At 44.5% G+C, this 17,462-nt stretch overlaps 1 protein-coding gene across 4 annotated transcripts in view; it reads left to right on the top strand.

The window, feature by feature from the left end:
• The window catches only part of CAMSAP3 (calmodulin regulated spectrin associated protein family member 3), a 220,901-nt gene that overhangs the window by 26,275 nt on the left and 177,164 nt on the right, over window positions 1-17,462 (top strand). The window contains exon 2 of one of the 4 annotated variants that reach the window (XM_069230367.1): window positions 16,235-16,355. The exons of the other annotated variants lie outside the window; for them this stretch is intronic. Coding sequence (XP_069086468.1) covers window positions 16,349-16,355 — 7 coding nt within the window. The 5' untranslated portion in view covers window positions 16,235-16,348. The remainder of the gene's footprint in view (window positions 1-16,234; window positions 16,356-17,462) is intronic. 4 annotated transcript variants of the gene reach the window in all.

Genomic DNA, 17,462 nt, shown 5'->3' with positions numbered 1-17,462 from the left:
TGTAAAATAAGGATTGTTTTTTCAGGGGAACACTGGCTTACAACGCCCCCGCCTTCAGATGCAGCAGCAAGCAGTTGCAAGGATGCCTCGGGCTTTAATGCAAGCAGTGACACTACAGTAATTATCAAGGCTATGCGTCCCGATGTCGCTGCACCCGCTGTGTCAGTTGTAGCAGCGTCCATGGTAGCGTCCGAGGCTTCCCCACACTGATGAGGCACTTTTTTTAGTATTACCTGTGAAATTATTAGTTTTCTGGTCTGGTCCTAAATTACTCGTTAAGTAGCAGCCGTTTCATATAGATAATATATAGGTGTTTTTAAGGCATTAAATGTTTGGGGGTAATCTGAAATCTGATTTGATGTCAAAATGACCCGTACAGTTTAAGTGCATTATTAAGCTGTAACGGCCTGACAAACCCTATTGATGTATTCTTGCAGTCTACAGTTAGCCAATACCTTATGATTTCACAAAAATTATTTATGCAATGTACTTGTAAACTCCTTCAGCCTGTCCTCTTCATCCAAAGGCCTGCTGTCATTCACATTTTTCTCCCTCAACCTCGGCATACAGCATGGGGCAATGAGTCGGCCCACTTTAGCCTCTGGCTAACTACACTGTGAGTGACAGCACTTTTCCCCTTCAAAAGGGAGACATCAACACAAAGATGTTCCCTTCGGTGCCAGGGAATGCTAGGTCAATGTTTGCTTTTTTAGACGAAAAAATCGCTGATACACAATGTTTTTGTTTTTAGATTGATAAGGGGTCTGGCCGTTTCCCAACAATAAAGTTTTGCAAGAAACGTAAAAAAACACAAGCCTTAACAATGCAGAAAGGCAGGCAGCCAACATGGCTATTCATTTTTATCAGTGCTTGTTCTGTTTAATAAACCAAGCGAAGAAACCTAGGCTGTACGTCTACAGTGTGTATATTTTGCATGCCTGGAGAGTCTTTTCTGACACTGTCCTGTTGGAGACTCGGCCCCCCACGACTCTACATTGTAGTCTTGATGAGGTCCTCTCCGTGACCAATAAATACAGTAGTAATGATTTTAAAAACAAAGCGTCGTTCTTGATGCTGGGTGTACACCTTCAGCATTTTTATTTTTTGTTTTTTTAAACAAGACTGTATGTAATCATGAAAGCAATAGTCCCAGTATTTGCATCTGGTTCCATCGTGTTAACCAGAAAACTGCTGCACCAGATGACCACAGCTGGCTGCAGCCAGAAATACTGTAGCCATGTCTGGTTGGTGTTCAAACAAGATACAAATACACCAGGTACCGGGCCTTTCTGGGGGCAGGCAGAGTCCCTCAGCTGGTCCTTTCATTGCATGGACAGCGTAACCAGGTCTGGCTCCAAGCAACGGCCCAGGATGAAGGTGGAATCTCCAGCACTAGTGCAGCATTCAAGGGTGAGACCTTTTTGCAAGGATGCTTGAAGTTTGGGTAGAGGCTCCAGAACCAGGCGTAGTGTTCAACATGAGACCTTTGAGCCTGGACACAGCACTTAGAGTGTGAACTTCAATCTAGGTGCATTATTCAAGGTGCAATCATCTGGGCTGACTACATTATTTTGACCACAGGCTCCAAAATGTGGGGGAGCATTCATTTGGAGACCTTTGGACCTAGATGAAGCACCTTGGGTGCAAGCTCCAGAGCTGGGCTTAGTGTGACCGGTCTGGCCTCCCTAGGGAGAAAGGAGGTTGGGGATTGCTCCAGATAAGACCTTACCTGTGATGTTTATGCTGGTAATGAATGAAACTTCTGTGTTTGCTTTGAGTATCTCAAGATTATTATTTTGACTGGTCACACTCTAGTGATTACTGCTTTTAAGGAAACTTGAGAGATTTCCTACCAGGCTGGTGCATCTGAATGGCTGAAGGTGCTAGCAAGGATTTGTTCGGAGGCTTTCCCTGACATTTGGCTGCATCATCCTCTGCTCAACTTCCTCTGAGGTACTGGCCTGTCTTATGGCCTCCTAACATTCCCATAAGTCACTCTGGCTCTCGTTGGTATGCGTGGCTGGACAGGCTCTGGACTATGTGCTTTGTTTTTCCTCCACATTCGGGAAGAAGGCTGCATACATTACTGCTCATATTAGTGCCGACCTATTTAACACGTGCCATTCGCAAGAGCACGGAATATCCTCACCACGCAAACTCGCTACAAATCACAAATCCCTGCACTTTATGTAGTTTCAAATGTGTTTTGAGGCTCATACTGTAGAGCTGAACGTGTAGCAACTATTGCATGCCCATGGATCTTCTGTATCTCCAGATGTACACAGTTTCTCAAACTACTGAACATATTTACAGCAAATCACAAACACTTTGTGGGTAAAGATCTAGCTCTCTGTCAAACTTGGTGTAATTCCGTTCAATCACTTTTTCTGTATGGGTGTTCAATTTTTCAATGGAAAATTGCATGGGCACAATCTGTTTTGGGACCCCCTCCTTCATTCTTGGGCCCCACATGACAGATTAGCCACTTGGTACAGATTTCCATTCAGCCAGTGTGGGCTCCTCTTTCCATGTGCTTGTCGGGATGCCCTTGACCATGAGAAATGATGAATGTTCAGCAGAAAGCACTTTCTGCTTCTAGCATAATAAACATTACTTGGTAGGTGCAGCTGTATAAATGCCTGGCATTGGTAAAGAGTTAAACCACTCCATTCAAAGAAACTTGGTCTTCTCCTGGTGGTGCAAGTTGGTGTTGCCATTGCCGTCCTCTTAGACCATCTGTTTCCAAAACAAGAAAAGCTGCAAGATTGGTTATTGGGCTCAACAATTTTTGTAGGGCCTGCTCTTTTTTGGTGTGTACGATCTACGGAATCCTGACCACAGACTCCAAATTCATTTGCCATTAGAAATCCTAAACTAACCTAATTCGAATAAAACTATTTGACAAAACGTATTCTTGACAAAACCCTTAAATATTGGGGAAATGTGAGAAGAGAATTATAGTTAACAAAGATTGTACTGCAATAGCTCTGGTAAATATTTAAATAGTACTCTTAATTTCCAAAATCATTCTGTCCCTGGACAGTGAAAATCATGACTGCACATGCGTCCAGAGGATGAGCTAAGTTCCACATCCTAAACATGCATTCCAGTTTAGAGGTGAACTTTTAAAGACACAGGTTCAAGACATGTGGATTTCCACAATCCTTTGCCTGAACAAACCTTGGCACAGCTCTGGGACCTCGAGGTGTAGAATGTTATCAGTTCTTTCGATTCCTGCTTGTGCAATAGGCTGGGGATCACATCATTTTTTGCAGATATCTGCATCTTATTAAATTTGTATCCCTTTTAGGAATTGTCATCATGCTTTTCATAATTTATTAGAGCTGTATGAATTGCACTTCACCAAACACTAATCATTGACTCTGCTGTTCTGAAAAGGAGCCTTGTGCTCGGCACTGCTACCAGACCCATGTAGATAGATGAGTGACTTACCGAAATGACTGCTTATTGTAACTAAGACTAATCTCGACAAGACTGTCGAGAAAATAGCTGTAGACCCCAATGCTAGCCGTGATCAATCCTAACCATTACTCTTTAAAAGAGCCCCAGCCATAAGAATAACCCATGCTGTAAGCACAGCCTCACTCTTTACTGTGACCCTGTCACAAACCTCTAGCTCCAAACCTAAGTGGGTCCTTCAATATAAACTTCGCCCAGAATTGGTCCAGACTAGTGCTGGATTTTCAGGATAGCTGCAAAAGAACAATTTACATGCAATTGTTCTAAATGAAAATCATTAAAATTGCCCTCCGTTATAAACAAGGCTCACAGTTTTCCGTTTTTCCTGATAAGATAGAAGAAAAAAAAATTGCCGACTGTTGTCTGCATTTATTTTTAAAAGCCGATAAAAACTGAAAATTGGGCTTCTTGTAAGTGACTCTGTGTTGTCGTTCATGAATTCTAGGCCAACAGCTGAGCGGGCGGAAGCATGGGAAATTTAAAAAACGGGTTGACGTTTCCTTAATTGAAGTCATATGTCAACATACATTTGTAGTATAATGCTAATATTTAGCTGTGGACGTATTGTTATGTAATGTTTGGCAGCTAAAATCGCTGAAACACGACACTCCTCAAGGTATGAGTATGTGTATCAGTTAAATAAATATGGAAATGTACCATCTTAGAACTTCATTGAGCAGCAAAACACAAAATAAATATGGATAAATACAGATAAAATGGCCAAAAAATAAACATAGATAAACACAGACGAAAATGTAAAAGAAAAAAAAAAAAAAAACTGTGCCCTCATAATGAAAATGTAAGCATGAACCCAATCCGCCTGAATGTATACTGCCCACTGTTTTATTTATCCTCCCCCAACTCTCAATCCAAACCCTACAATGCTGAAGGTTTTAATATTTGTTTTTTTTTCTCATTGCTGCTAATATAGAATCCTGTATAATATTGTGTGTACATATATATATGTGCATAGTGTGTGTGTGTTTTTACAATATTCACACATTTACAGTGTAATCCTAGCTACAGGGAAACGCTGCAATATATGACTACGGTTAAGTAGAGGTATGTGGAGGAAGATTGGTTACCCAGGGAGGAAAGTGAGGGGTGCAGGGGGGAGGGAACATGGATGCTCCACAAAACGGACTAGGAGGGGCAGAGACTGCGGCAATTAAGGCAGGCAGGGGGCAAGAGAAGTTCTTCAGCGAGTCAGCATCACAGATGGTAATATATGGTAATATATTTGAAGAGATGAGTTCGTCTTGAAGTTGTGTACGGACTGGGTAGCCCAGATCTAAACTGTGATGATGATGGCCCCATATTCGGAGAGGACTTGTGTCTATTCTTCCTTCTTGCATTTCCTTATTTCCTGTCTGCCGGTGCTGGTGGTGCTTCTGTTGCAAGTTGTCTGTTCCTCCAGAGGCCTTGTTCTTGTTAGTAGTGTACAGTATGGTGCAGGGTTTGACTGTAGGTCTTGAATGTGATGCCAGTGGGGAGAGAACGCCAGTGGAGTGCTCAGTGATTCGGTGTCTACTAAATGTTTGAAGGCCTTTAATGAGACCAGCTGCTGCATGTAGAGTACTCTTCAGTGGTGCCAAGTGAGTGTCTGGGACGCTGGCCAATAAGACATTACCTCCATGAAGAGGAGATTGAACCAAAGCCAGGATGACTGTCCAGCTCCGCTTCTGGAAGGAAGGTCTTGACCCGGTGGAGCAGGGTCAGCTGGTGCCATTGATTGTGCTTTGATAACCACGCAACACTTGTGCAGCCCATCTCTAAAGAGATCTCAGTTTGTGACATGTGCACGCAATCCTCCAACACGCCATAGAGCCCTCTCACCTGGGAGTCTGAAGAAACGACTACAGAGAAGGCCTGTGGAGGTGGCTCAGTTACTGCTGATGTTTCTGTAGCATCCCACTGAGATGCACAGGCATCAAGGAACTAGAACTCGCCCGATCTGTACCCAATAGTTTTGCTGTTATTATACTAATTAATGTCCCCAACAGTCTGTAACTAAGAGATACCTTGGTAGGTGGTTCAGGGTTGACGCGGAGCGATCCTTTCTTCTTCTATGGTGGCTTGTGCTGCTAGCTTTGTTTAGAAGGCCTGGATGTGTGGATACCTGTGCATGTCCATGGGATGTTGTGGGCAGTGGCTTCCCCCTTTTTTCTTTTTCTTGTTGTTTCAGCTGCATGCGTGGATGTCCAGTGTTGGCACTTCTCTGCCCAACATAGTAAGCGGTTTGAGTACGGAGGGCCTATGGAGTGTGGAGGCCTCCCAAGAGAACAGTGCTGAAGGATTGGAGGGTTTGAGTGCAGACTCTTGCATGTCCGCTATCTGATCCTGGTGCCGGATACCTCTGTGGCGGGTTTGCACATCCACCTGTGTGCAGCGACACTTGACAGTACAATAAAGAGCCTGGTTTTTCACACCTCGACAAAGAACAAAATGCAAAAATATATGAACATATCAAAGGCAAAAAAGTCAGAAGTATTTCAGTCGTAAATACAAGCTCAGCAGGCATCACTGGGTAGCTAGAGGAGCTGCTAATCCTTGTTTGGCTTGTGCATACATTTTTTGTGCTCTTTTCAATATTTAGTCATTGACCACCCTAAAGTACAGTTGCTAAAGAACTATTGAGTTATCCTCGTGGACACATTGACTCGTTTGTCCATGTATTCTATTTTTGTGGCTGTCCAATCCGAAAGCCAGCTTGCCCTTGGCAAGCACACCCTGCGGCCTGCCTTGAGGGTCTTGGGTCAGTGTTGGGATCTCGAGTGCAGAATGTGATGAAGGGTTGGAGACTTCCATATCACACAGATATTTGTAGACTTTGGACTGAATGAGGACTTTGTGGAGTGTGGGGCCCTGTTTGCCGCAGGGGCTACAGGTTCCCCCATTACGCCCCTGGCCTGTGTGCTGACACAACTCCCTGCCTTTCCATTTCCAAATGACCATATCCGGCCAGGGACATGTTGGCTGGAACCTGTGCTGCATTAAGATTCCTTAGATGCTCGGGTCGACAGGCACCCCTTGGTGGTGCATAGAGTCCTTATGTGCCACCAGTCATGGGCACGACCACTGGGAGGTGTGTGGAGAGAGATGAACCACAAAGTGGTAGTGCAGTATTTCATGAGATCAAACTACAAAGTTTGTAGTTTTCACTTTTACCTCGTCGACCTGTCCATTCTTCTGCCCTTTCGCAATGCAGTGGAAAAAACAAAGTTGTTGATTGCGCCACCAGTCCTGTTTTGACCTGGATACGCCTCGTGCCAGCTCCTTGACTGTTACTCATTGATTACTCTTTTTGGCCCTCACTCCGTGCACTTACTGAACAGGAAGCAAGTCCAATATTTGACGTGCTTGATAGTCACGAAAATTGAATCCCTCTCCCTTTGGAAAGGGGGTAGGAAAGAAGAACGCATCTGTGCGCTTGTGAATTTTAGAATTTGTATCCTAGCGTTTGTCAACAAAAAATAGATTGGGGTCCCCAAGTCTCACGTGGTTTCTAACTTTACACTCCTATGTTTTATAGAGCGGGTGCCATGTGGCTTTCTGCCTTGCACTGCATTTATTGGTCCTCCCAACCTTTTAGATGTTTTCTTCCGAGGCTCACTACCTTCTCGGTGATCGAGGTCTAATATTAGCCCCCAAGACACCCATATTGTTTGTATTAGTGCTCTCCAGTACTTGTTGCAGTCTGCTGAAAAGAGTTGTCTGGTGCACTTTGTGCCTCCTTTCTTTTGGACTTCTAGCTCTCACCCCCACATCACTTCCTGTTTGTTTTTCGACAACTTTTATTGCTGAACCTTAACCAGGGCCTATGTACAAAAACACTGACTAAATGAATTGCAACTATACCTGACAGATGAATGTGACCGAAACAGCCCCATTTGCATTAGGCCTTTGAAGACTGCGCCTTTCGGTAAATGGTAACACCCACCCCCCCTCCCGGATTTCCCGTTCGTCCTGGTCGCATTCCTTGGCACGGTGCAAAGTGCGCCATCGTTGGCTGCTGCGTGTGCCCGGCAGGTGCCCACGTGATAGGAGTGCGCGCCCTACTGGCTAGCATTCCTGCTTTCGATACAGTGCTTGCTTCGTCCTGTTTTTCTGCCCTATTTGTCCTCTCTCTCTCTGGTAAGAAAGTTACTTCTCAGACGTAATCTTGGAGCGAGAAATGACGTTCGCCAGCTCCTCCTTACCCGGTAGCACCGACATCTGTTCAGATTTAGCAGTAAACGTTTAGGAGTGCAAGTAATAAGAAGGGTCGCACTACGATAAGAAAATAGACCCTGGTACAAGAATAAAAGTGTCCCTAGCCCCATTAACGAATTAAAAAGCTGAAAAGCGGGCCATGTTTGCAAATTGGGGCAGCTTTGAATTTGTAAAGTCTGCTGCATATGTGTTTTTACAAGGTATGGACGACCGCATGGATTTGAGGTAGCTGTGGGTAGTTGGTTTAACATCAGGGAAATTAATAGTAAAAAAAAAAAAAAAAAACGGCCCTAGCAGACCATAAAACAGGTCCACAAAAGACCCACCCTCCCCCAAAAAGGAGCACACAGTGACTTGTCAGACCAGCCCAACGGTCACAGTCTGATTTCCTTGTAAGCCAGTCCGACAGTGGTAATGAGGCATGTGTGAGTGTTCAGGGCCCACTCTGCTGGTCGAAGGATCTGAGGGGCGACACCCTGCACTCTAGGTCTTCAACAGTAAGTGCTAGGTCTAAAGTGGCCTCAGGAAAGCCTTTCTCGTAGCATAGGTTAGGGGTAAGCAGGAAAGCAGCAACATACAAAGGGAGATGATGTATGTGCATATTTTGTTAAAATCATCTGGTGGGTAGACTAGAGGCAGATGAGTGGGTTGGCACAATGACCGCAAGTATATGTGTATTCCCTGATGGCCACTGGAAGTGAATCGACCTTTCATAATCTTGTTTTTAACCTCAGATTAATTTCCCTATGGAGTTGTAGGTGCGAATTGTAAAGCCTTCCCAGCTGCTCCTGTAAAGGCTGGTGTTGATGATTAAGCACCTCCCACCCACCTGCGTCAGTCACAGACTTGAGAATGTCGAATGAACACGCTGAGGAGTGCGGGAGCACCACGTAATTGGAGTCTTCCTGGTCCTGTGAGGAGAGAGCCTTCACTCACATGGACTGTAGTGGTCTCAGCGCCAGGTCCCCTGTGACTATGTGAATGATATGGGAGCCTAACCAATTATTTACTTCAATAATGCACGGCCACTGGATGCCTGCCCTCCTCTCCATGGATTTATCCCTGATAACAGGGTGAAGAGGTCTAAAGTTCTGGGATGCTTTCTTCATTGCTGGTGATATCTAGCTGGTCTTTAACACGTGCAGTATTTCATGAGATCAATGCAGGTTCATGTAGTTTAAAAAAAAAAAATAGGGTGCATTCTAGATCTACCAGCAAAGGTTTGTTAGGGAAATTGAGTTTGTTGCTTTATAAAGCTTTTGCAGGCAAAATTTCCCACCTATTTATTATGTCCATATATAATCAATTAAAGAGTTCTCGTCAAAAACTTGCTTTTTTCTTTAAAAAAATAAAAAAGGGCCTTTAAACTAGCCTACATTTGGGCTCACATTAAAGGACTCTGTTGTCTGTTTGAACGACTAGGGTTGTATCACTGTAAGAAAACAGGTATTTTGCAGTCGTCCCCCCCCCCCCCCCACACTGTTTGTCCATGTTGGGACTACTAACTGCTGGTTTTCAACTCTGAGAGTTCACTGGGGTCTGCTAACCAGACCTCAGTGCCAGTGTTCTAAGCCCTTACAAAATATATGTAGAATTGGCAATAGCTGACTTACCTAGAAGTCCCCAGTATATGAATGATACCCAGGGTATGTAAGATGGTGTCCACCATGGACTTCAGCACTGTTGGTGCCACCCTGAGTGTGACAATGGACAAAATAGCTCCCAGTCTGACACTGCAGACTGGAAGAGCAATGTTTATACTGCTAGTTCGTCTTGGCCATTTAAACCAATGGCAAAACAATCCCTTCCCTTAGACTTAAGTTCCGCCTATGGAAGGTATCTATATCTTGCTAAGTAAGACATATATTTTCCTTGTGTCTTTAAAAGCAATGCTTTTAAACTATTATCTTGCTGAGGAATAACTAGTACCTCCTTTGGCTACCACAGGGTTACTGCTGGCATCGCAACCTGGCTAACTCCTGAATGGGCCTACCTAATTGGGTACTGTAAGGTATCAAATTAATTGTAGCATTCAACCCAATTTGAAAGGCAGATTGAATTAATATCACAATTAAAGTTCTACAGCTTTAGGAAAGTTGCCACTCTATGCCCCAGCTCGTTCAGTAGCCTCACATGGGCTCTGGCACAAAGACAGCTTATTGCCTACCTGGGGAGATGTGTGAACAATTCCCAGGCTTAAGAACAAAGGCGTTGCCGCTGAGTGAGGTATGACCTCCTGTCCCAAGATGGCCACTGGGGTGTTATCCCAAAAGGAGAGCTTTAAAGGGAAATTTGCCTTTGTTGGTCAAATGGGGATAACACTCCTAGGGCAGGCTGTCTTTTGTTCATGTGGACAAGCTGGAGACTGGGACAGAGAGGGAAATCCAGTGCCCAAACCAGTTTTCCTGTGGGTGTTCATCCCTTAGGTAGCCACGCCCCTGGGGTGAGCTACCAAGCTCCTAATGACTGAGGAATGTTCCTGACATCTTGAGTGCCTAGAATTGTGCACTCTGGGAAAGCCAGATGACCATCATCGCAGGAAACACGTCGCCAGAGAGGAGGGGCCCTCGTTGCCCATTGGTTAGTTACCGCCTGGTTCCCTCTGGGCACTTTCCTGGGATACATATGGCACCCTACCCCTCAAACCATGTTAGATTTGGAGAAAGGACCGAAGAAGAACTGCTAAGCTGCCCTCTAACCTTCATGAAGAGTAGCTGCACCGCCAGAAGGCCTGTACATGCTGCCCTTTAAGCTAGTGACGTTTGCACTGTCTGTGGCTCCACGGCTCAAGGGAAAGTTGATTCCTGGCCCCATATCAAAGCAGTGACTTCAAGGATCAGTTAGCTGCTCCCCTGGAACCAGCTTCAGGAACAAAAGAGCTGACGAAGCCCAAACTGACAAGTTGGTAGCCACAGCAGAAGTTTTGCCCCTACCAGTTGCCAGTCACCCCAAAGGACAAATCCGAGATATCCAAAAATTGCACCCATGTCTGCTGGATACGGAAGTCCTATCAGAGTCGGGAATCGTTGCCCACAAAGGACACTAGCTCCCACCCAAGTATTTAGTTCCAACTACAGTGCAAGGAGACCAGTTGCCCAGCATCAGCTGGCCAGCTACTGCAATGCAGAGGACTTTGAGGGACTTTGACTTATGTTGCTGAAGTCACCCCTCTTCACCCCTGGACCGAGAAATAACCATAAAGGCACTCCTGTCAATCGCACCTCAGCCAGAGCATCCTTGAGCATCCCCAGCATCAGGGCCACCCCCATTGAAATCTATGGTGGTTTTTCTTTAAAGTTTGGAATTTGCCTTTTAAAATGCTCTGGTGGCCAGGTAAATGTCCTTTCTGGCCCCCTAGATCTCCATGCTGTCTGATTTGTTTGCCCAAGCCAAGCCAGGCCAGAGTAACGCAACTTACTCTTCTAAACTTTTCAAGTTTACAAACTTTTTGTTGACCAGTGCTTGTTTGCAGTTGAATTTAAAAATGATTTATAGCTTCCAAAATCTGTATCTCTGGAACCCTCTGGTGACTTTTGCTCATTAAGGTCTCTAAAAATTCATAAAATAAACTGCTATTTTAATAAATTGATGTCCTTTTATGTTGTGACTTTATTTCAATGTTTGGTACTGTTCTAAGTTCCTTTACTAAGCCTTGCTGCTCGAAGCCACAGCTACTCAGGGTTGAGCTAAAGGTGATGTTAACAGGCCTCACAGGCCCCAAGACAGTTTTTGCTGGTGCATTCTATGATAAGACCCCACAGCCATATCACATCATACACCCAAATCCTAATAATCACTGACCACTGCAGGTATAAGTACTACTTCAACCTACTCTGAGACAGTCTCTGTAAACATGAAGATACATTATCTGAAAATAATTCCTCTTTTAGAAAAAATAACTGCCCTTATACAAGGGTAAGGGCGCTTTGTGAGACACCTGCTTAAGCCACTGTTTGTGCTACAGCTTGAATTTTGTTTTTTTGTTTTGGTGTTGCCTTTACCAAGAGAATCAAGGACTCCACAATCCAAGGTCAAACACACAGTGGCTAAATCATGAGGGTTGCATGGTGTCAGTTTAACAAGTGTGTGCACAAATGCTGTAAGATATGCATGTGTCTTCTAGCCAAGATCACCAAAACTATGCACAGCTGCATTCCTGATGCATACGTGTGATTGGATAACAGCTAAATGTAAGTTTGTATCCTTGAGTCTGGAACTCTTATGTGGAAACAGATATGAAACCTCTGAACTTTCCTGTAAACTCTGCTAGGCTGAAGTATAGATTTGATCTCTTCTGCCTGTAATGTAATCAATAAAAGTACTTTATTTGGGTTAGAAAACCCAAAAGCTGTACACATATTTAATACATCTAATATTAAACATTTAATGTTTGTAGTATTTACCATGTACATCCTCATACAAGGGTGTCTATCATAGAAAACAGGAACTTATCAAGACATTTGAGTCACAACCCAGTCCAGTAGCAAAAACCCTAATAGCAGTCCTCTGTGTTCACAGTAAGCACTTAATCTTCAGGTAAGAATTATAGATGTACTATCCTAAAGTGTCCACCCAGGGTACCCTGTATAAACCCTGTCATATGTTTATTCTTGTCAGTCAGGATTAATCATATCCGGGTTTAAAAACCACATATGAACATAGGAGTAGCATCAGAAGAGTGCACATTCACAATATTATAAAGTTAATGCTGAATACAGCAAGTAATGGACATAATATATTATGCTAATTGTTAGACCTGACAGCCTTAGGGTAGTCACCCCTAACTTTTTGCCTGCCTTCCTCCACTTTTTGGACACTGTTTTTGCTGGCTTTTAGACTCTGCGCACTTTACCACTGCTAACCAGTGCTAAAGTGCATATGCTCTCTCCCTTAAAACATGGTAACCTGGAATCATACCTGATTGGACTATTAATTTACTTATAAGTCCCTAGTAAGGTGCACTCCCTGTGTATAGGGCTGGTAGATTAAATCCTACTAGTGGGCCTGCAGCACTGGTTGTGCCACCCACTTAAGTAGCCCCTTTTCCTTGTCTCAGGCCTGCCATTGCAAGGCCTGTGTGTGCAGTTTCACTGTCACCTCGACTTGGCATGTAAAAGTACTTGCCAAGCCTAAACCTCCCCTTTCTCCACATACAAGTCACCTCTAATGTGTGCCCTAGGTAACCCCTAGAGCAGGGTGCTGTGTGGGTGAAAGGCAGGACATGTACCTGTGTAATTTGCCTGTCCTGGTAGTGTAAAACTCCTAAATTCGTTTTTGCACTACTGTGAGGCCTGCTCCCTTCGTAGGTTAACATTGGGGCTACCCTCATACAGTATTGAAGTGGTAGCTGCTGATCTGAAAGGAGTAGGAAGGTCATATTTAGTATGGCCAGAATGGTAATATAAAATCCTGCTGACTGGTGAAGTTGGATTTAATATTACTATTCTAGAAATGCCACTTTTAGAAAGTGAGCATTTCTTTGCACTTAAATCTTTCTGTGCCTTACAATCCACGTCTGGCTGGGCTTAGTTGACAGCTCCTTGTGCATCCACTCAGACACACCCCAAACATAGGGTACTCAGCCTCACTTGCATACATCTGCATTTTGAATGGGTCTTCCTGGGTTGGGAGGGTGGAGGGCCTGCTCTCACACAAAGGACTGCCACACCCCCTACTGGGACCCTGGCAGACAGGATTGAACTGAAAGGAGACCTGGTGCACTTCTTAGCCACTCTTTGAAGTCTCCCCCACTTCAAAGGCACATTTGGGTATAAAACAGGGCCTCTGCCCTACCTCATGAGACACTTGCTGGAGAAGAAACCTGAACCAGAAACTACATCCTGCCAAGAAGAATTGCCTGGCTGCTCAAAGGACTCACCTGTCTGCTTTCTACAAAGGACTGCTGCCTTGCTGTTGGCCTGCTGCCTTGCTGAACTCTTGTCTGGCTGTGAAAGTGCTCTCCAAGGGCTTGCATAGAGCTTGCCTCCTGTTCCCTGAAGTCTCAGGACCAAAAAGACTTCTCTTTTTCACTTGGACGCTCCGTGCGCCAAAAATTTCGACGCACAGCTTGTTCCGCGGTGAGAAAAACCCCGCACACCGACACTGATCGACGCGACGCTCTTGGGACGATCGGAAACCCGACGCACGGCTTCGCAAGGACAACGCCGCCCGACCTCTAGAGGAGAAATAGACGCAACGCCTGCCGTGAGATCGTAATTTCGACGCGCAGCCCCGCAGAACGACGCGCAGCCGGAAAACAAGCAGGAAAATCCACGCACCGACCCGGGACATCTGGTAATCCCTGCGACCCACAGAAAGAGACTGTCCGCGTGCCGGAAAACGACGCACGACTTCCCCGCGTGGAAAATAACGACGCAAGTCCGTGTGTGCTGGTGAGAAATCGACGCACACACCCTTTTTCCACGCACCTCTTCCTTTGTGGCCCTCTGAGGAGATTTTTCCACTCCAAACCAGGTACTTGTGCTTGAAAGAGACTTTGTTTATATTCTAAAGACTTAAGACACTTTATATCACTTTTCAGTGATATCTCTACAATTTTCCATTGCAACTTTATTCTTTTGACCTACAATTATCCTGATAAATATTCTATATATTTCTAAACGCTGTGTGGTGTATTTTTGTGGTGCTATATGGTGGTATTGTATGATTTATTGCACAAATACTTTACACATTGCCTTCTAAGTTAAGCCTGACTGCTCGTGCCAAGCTACCAGAGGGTGGGCACAGGATAATCTTGGATTGTGTGCGACTTACCCTGACTAGAGTGAGGGCTTTTGCTTAGACAGGGGGTAACCTGACTGCCAACCAAAAACCCAATTTCTAACACTAATGAATTAAATGTTGTGAATTATGGCAATGCATTTCAACACCAATGTGTGCTAAACATTTTTTATAATTCTTTGTGTTTCTTTCTGATTCACCACTTTATTTGCAATAATCTTCTCAGACCAAAGAATATAAAGGGCTAAGGGCTCGCAGTGGCGGTCCGACTGCCGCATCCTTGGAGGTACGACCGCCAGGTTAGGATGATGGCTGTTGGATCAGCACAAGAGCTCTTCAACTGCCAGAATCTGAGATCGTGCTGTTGCGGTCGGGTGCCGATTTTGGCACCACGATGCTGGTCACGACTTGCCTTTCTGCCGGCCTATTCATGGTGGGGACACAACCGTGAAAAGGCTGCCGGAAAGTCTGAGATGGGGCCATTGGGGGATCTGCACCACTTATGCCCATGTTGTTTTACCCCCCCTCATCCCCCCCCCCCCCCCCCCACGTCAGCACATTCAGAATGTGCACTGTCTGCAATGGCATAAGTGTGTATTCCAACTGTGCTGGCGATGCAGACAATGCAGTGGCATTGTCCTCGGCTCTCCCTTAGAGCTGAAGCCAGTGCTGCCCCACTGTCACTGCCGTCAGGCCCTGTGAGAACATCCTAATACGGTGATCGGGCAGTCGGAGCGCCAATTTCATAATAAACCCCAAGTGTCTGTTAAAAGAGGTTAAAACGCTGGTTAGAAAGTTTGGAGTCCCAGATTAAGGCAAAATGGTCTAATCCGTTTGCTTCTGGGTTTGGCATACATTGGGCAGACAACTTAAACATGTTCAGTGCTTTCTACTGCGGAATTGCTACACAGTTCAAGTAAGTCCCCATTAACGGAGCTCTTCCTCCATTCAGCAATATGTTTATTGATTTTTAAATACTCGGATTCACAGCTTCATCAACAAAGTCCAAACGAGCGGAGGTTGAAGGGAGTCTACATAAGCTTCATACAAGGGAAATGGCTTTTGAAGGATGAAATAATTTAAAGAATTGCCCAGGGTTGTACATCTATGCAGGATAAACTGGGTGTATTCACCGAATGTGGCTTTAACAACCCCTTTTGAATTGTTTGTGTAATTGATCAAGGGTCATTCCATAGTTTTTTCCAAGCCCAGGTTCTGATACTAGTGATTTAATATGTTTGAACCAGGGAAGACTTGTAGCACGGGCAAAAGATAGCATCTCCTTTTTAGGCTTCCCTGTATAAATACAGATACTCAGTAGTCCATAATCTTCTCAAAAGAGGGCGCATGGCAGCACACAACTCGGGATGTTTCAAGGGGATGACCAGCAATAAAGGAATTAGTGGGGTTCTCTGTGGTAGGTTGCTTAACAATCTTATAAAATTATTTTCTTGTACTGTTCGGTGGGTTAAAGTGATTTAGTCCGATATTTCTGCCCCACATAGGGCTGCTGTTTGGCCTTTGGCCCAGTATACCTTGATGTCTTGTGAAACAGCACTATACCCAGCAGCCCTAAACAATTTTAAAATGGCTGCAACACTAAGGTGGAGTGTAGCCATGCTCTTCTCTAAATGGGGACTCAAGCTAGGTCTGCCGTTAAGGTTGATTCCCTGGTACTCTGAGCTACCAACCCTGTTGAGTACCATATCCCCCAGACTACAGTTGTTGAAAATGATTATCTTACATTTAGTGGTACTAATTTCCAAACCTTTAGATGAACTGTATTTTTTTTTTTTTTAAGGAAAACACATTTTCCAGACTCCTAGGAATTTGGTAAATGAAGATGGTGGCATCGGCAAATAATGCTTTTATCGGTTGGCCTTTTAACTTTGGTGAATCACTAAGATGATCAATTATGTCAGGTATGTATAGTGAGAAAAATGTGTTCTGGCCCCTAGCCCCCTGTTTCACCCCCACCTGGACAGGAATGTGTTCTATAAATTCACAGTTAGTGCCCCATCTGGCCTAGGCATAATTATCCCTATGATGTCTGACTAAGGTGTTAGGAAGAGAAGTGGGAACCCCCACGGGCCTAAGTGTTTTCCATAAAAGAGACCTGGGAACAAGATCCAGTGCTGCCCTCAGGTCTATGAGGGGAATATACAAATGATCATTGATTACTTGAGTATACTTCCACAGAATAACTGTCAAACAGAAAACATGGTCTACTGTACCTATTTTACTTCTAAATCCTGCATCTTCCGGTGTCAATCTACTATTTTGCAGCATCCAATCCTCAAATTTACTGAGAACCACAGGAACAAAGAACTTCTGGATGTTATCCAGAATGCTTATTGGCCTGTAGTTGGAAAGTTGGCTTTTGTCCCTTTTTTTTCTAAATTGATACAGGTTCAGCCCTTAGTCGTGTTGGTAGGATTTGGGCACCTGCAAAGAAAGTTAAACAGTATGTTAATGTAGGGAACCAAAATTGATAGGTTTTGATTGGAATAAGCCTCCCAGAATTTTGTCTGGCCCTGGGCCCCTTCCTAGTTTCAAACACTCCATAGCAACCAGAGTATCGGCCAGGGAAAAAAACTCTGCATTCAATGATGGGGGAAAAATTCACCACCCTCTAAAGGATTAACTAGGCTCTGGCGGACAATACCAATTGGTTGTTCTTCCATAGAGTATAACTGAGCAAAACGTTGCTCCCACTTAGATAGTTCTACAGAATGGAGTGTTGTGGTAATACCCTTAGCACTCCTGTAACCAGTGATGTGCCAGAAAAACTTTGTGTCCCTGTGTTTATATGTTTCCAGTAAATCTAACCAGTTGTCTTCCTCCCAGTTGGGTTTGCAGATATAGAAATTCTTATAGTAGTTGGGTTTCCCTTGTTTGACCTCTTTGGGTCTGCCCTGCTTTATTGCTTTGATTAGTGTAGATTTAGCCTGGCGGCACTGTGGAGTAAACCGTAGTGAAGAGTCCATATTCCTAGGAGCTATCGGCTGGGTTGAGTTCCAAAAATGTAC

This window comes from Pleurodeles waltl, chromosome 4_2, assembly GCF_031143425.1.
Source record: "Pleurodeles waltl isolate 20211129_DDA chromosome 4_2, aPleWal1.hap1.20221129, whole genome shotgun sequence".
Taxonomy (NCBI): Eukaryota; Metazoa; Chordata; class Amphibia; order Caudata; family Salamandridae; genus Pleurodeles; species Pleurodeles waltl.
This window is presented reverse-complemented; position numbering and strand designations above follow the sequence as displayed.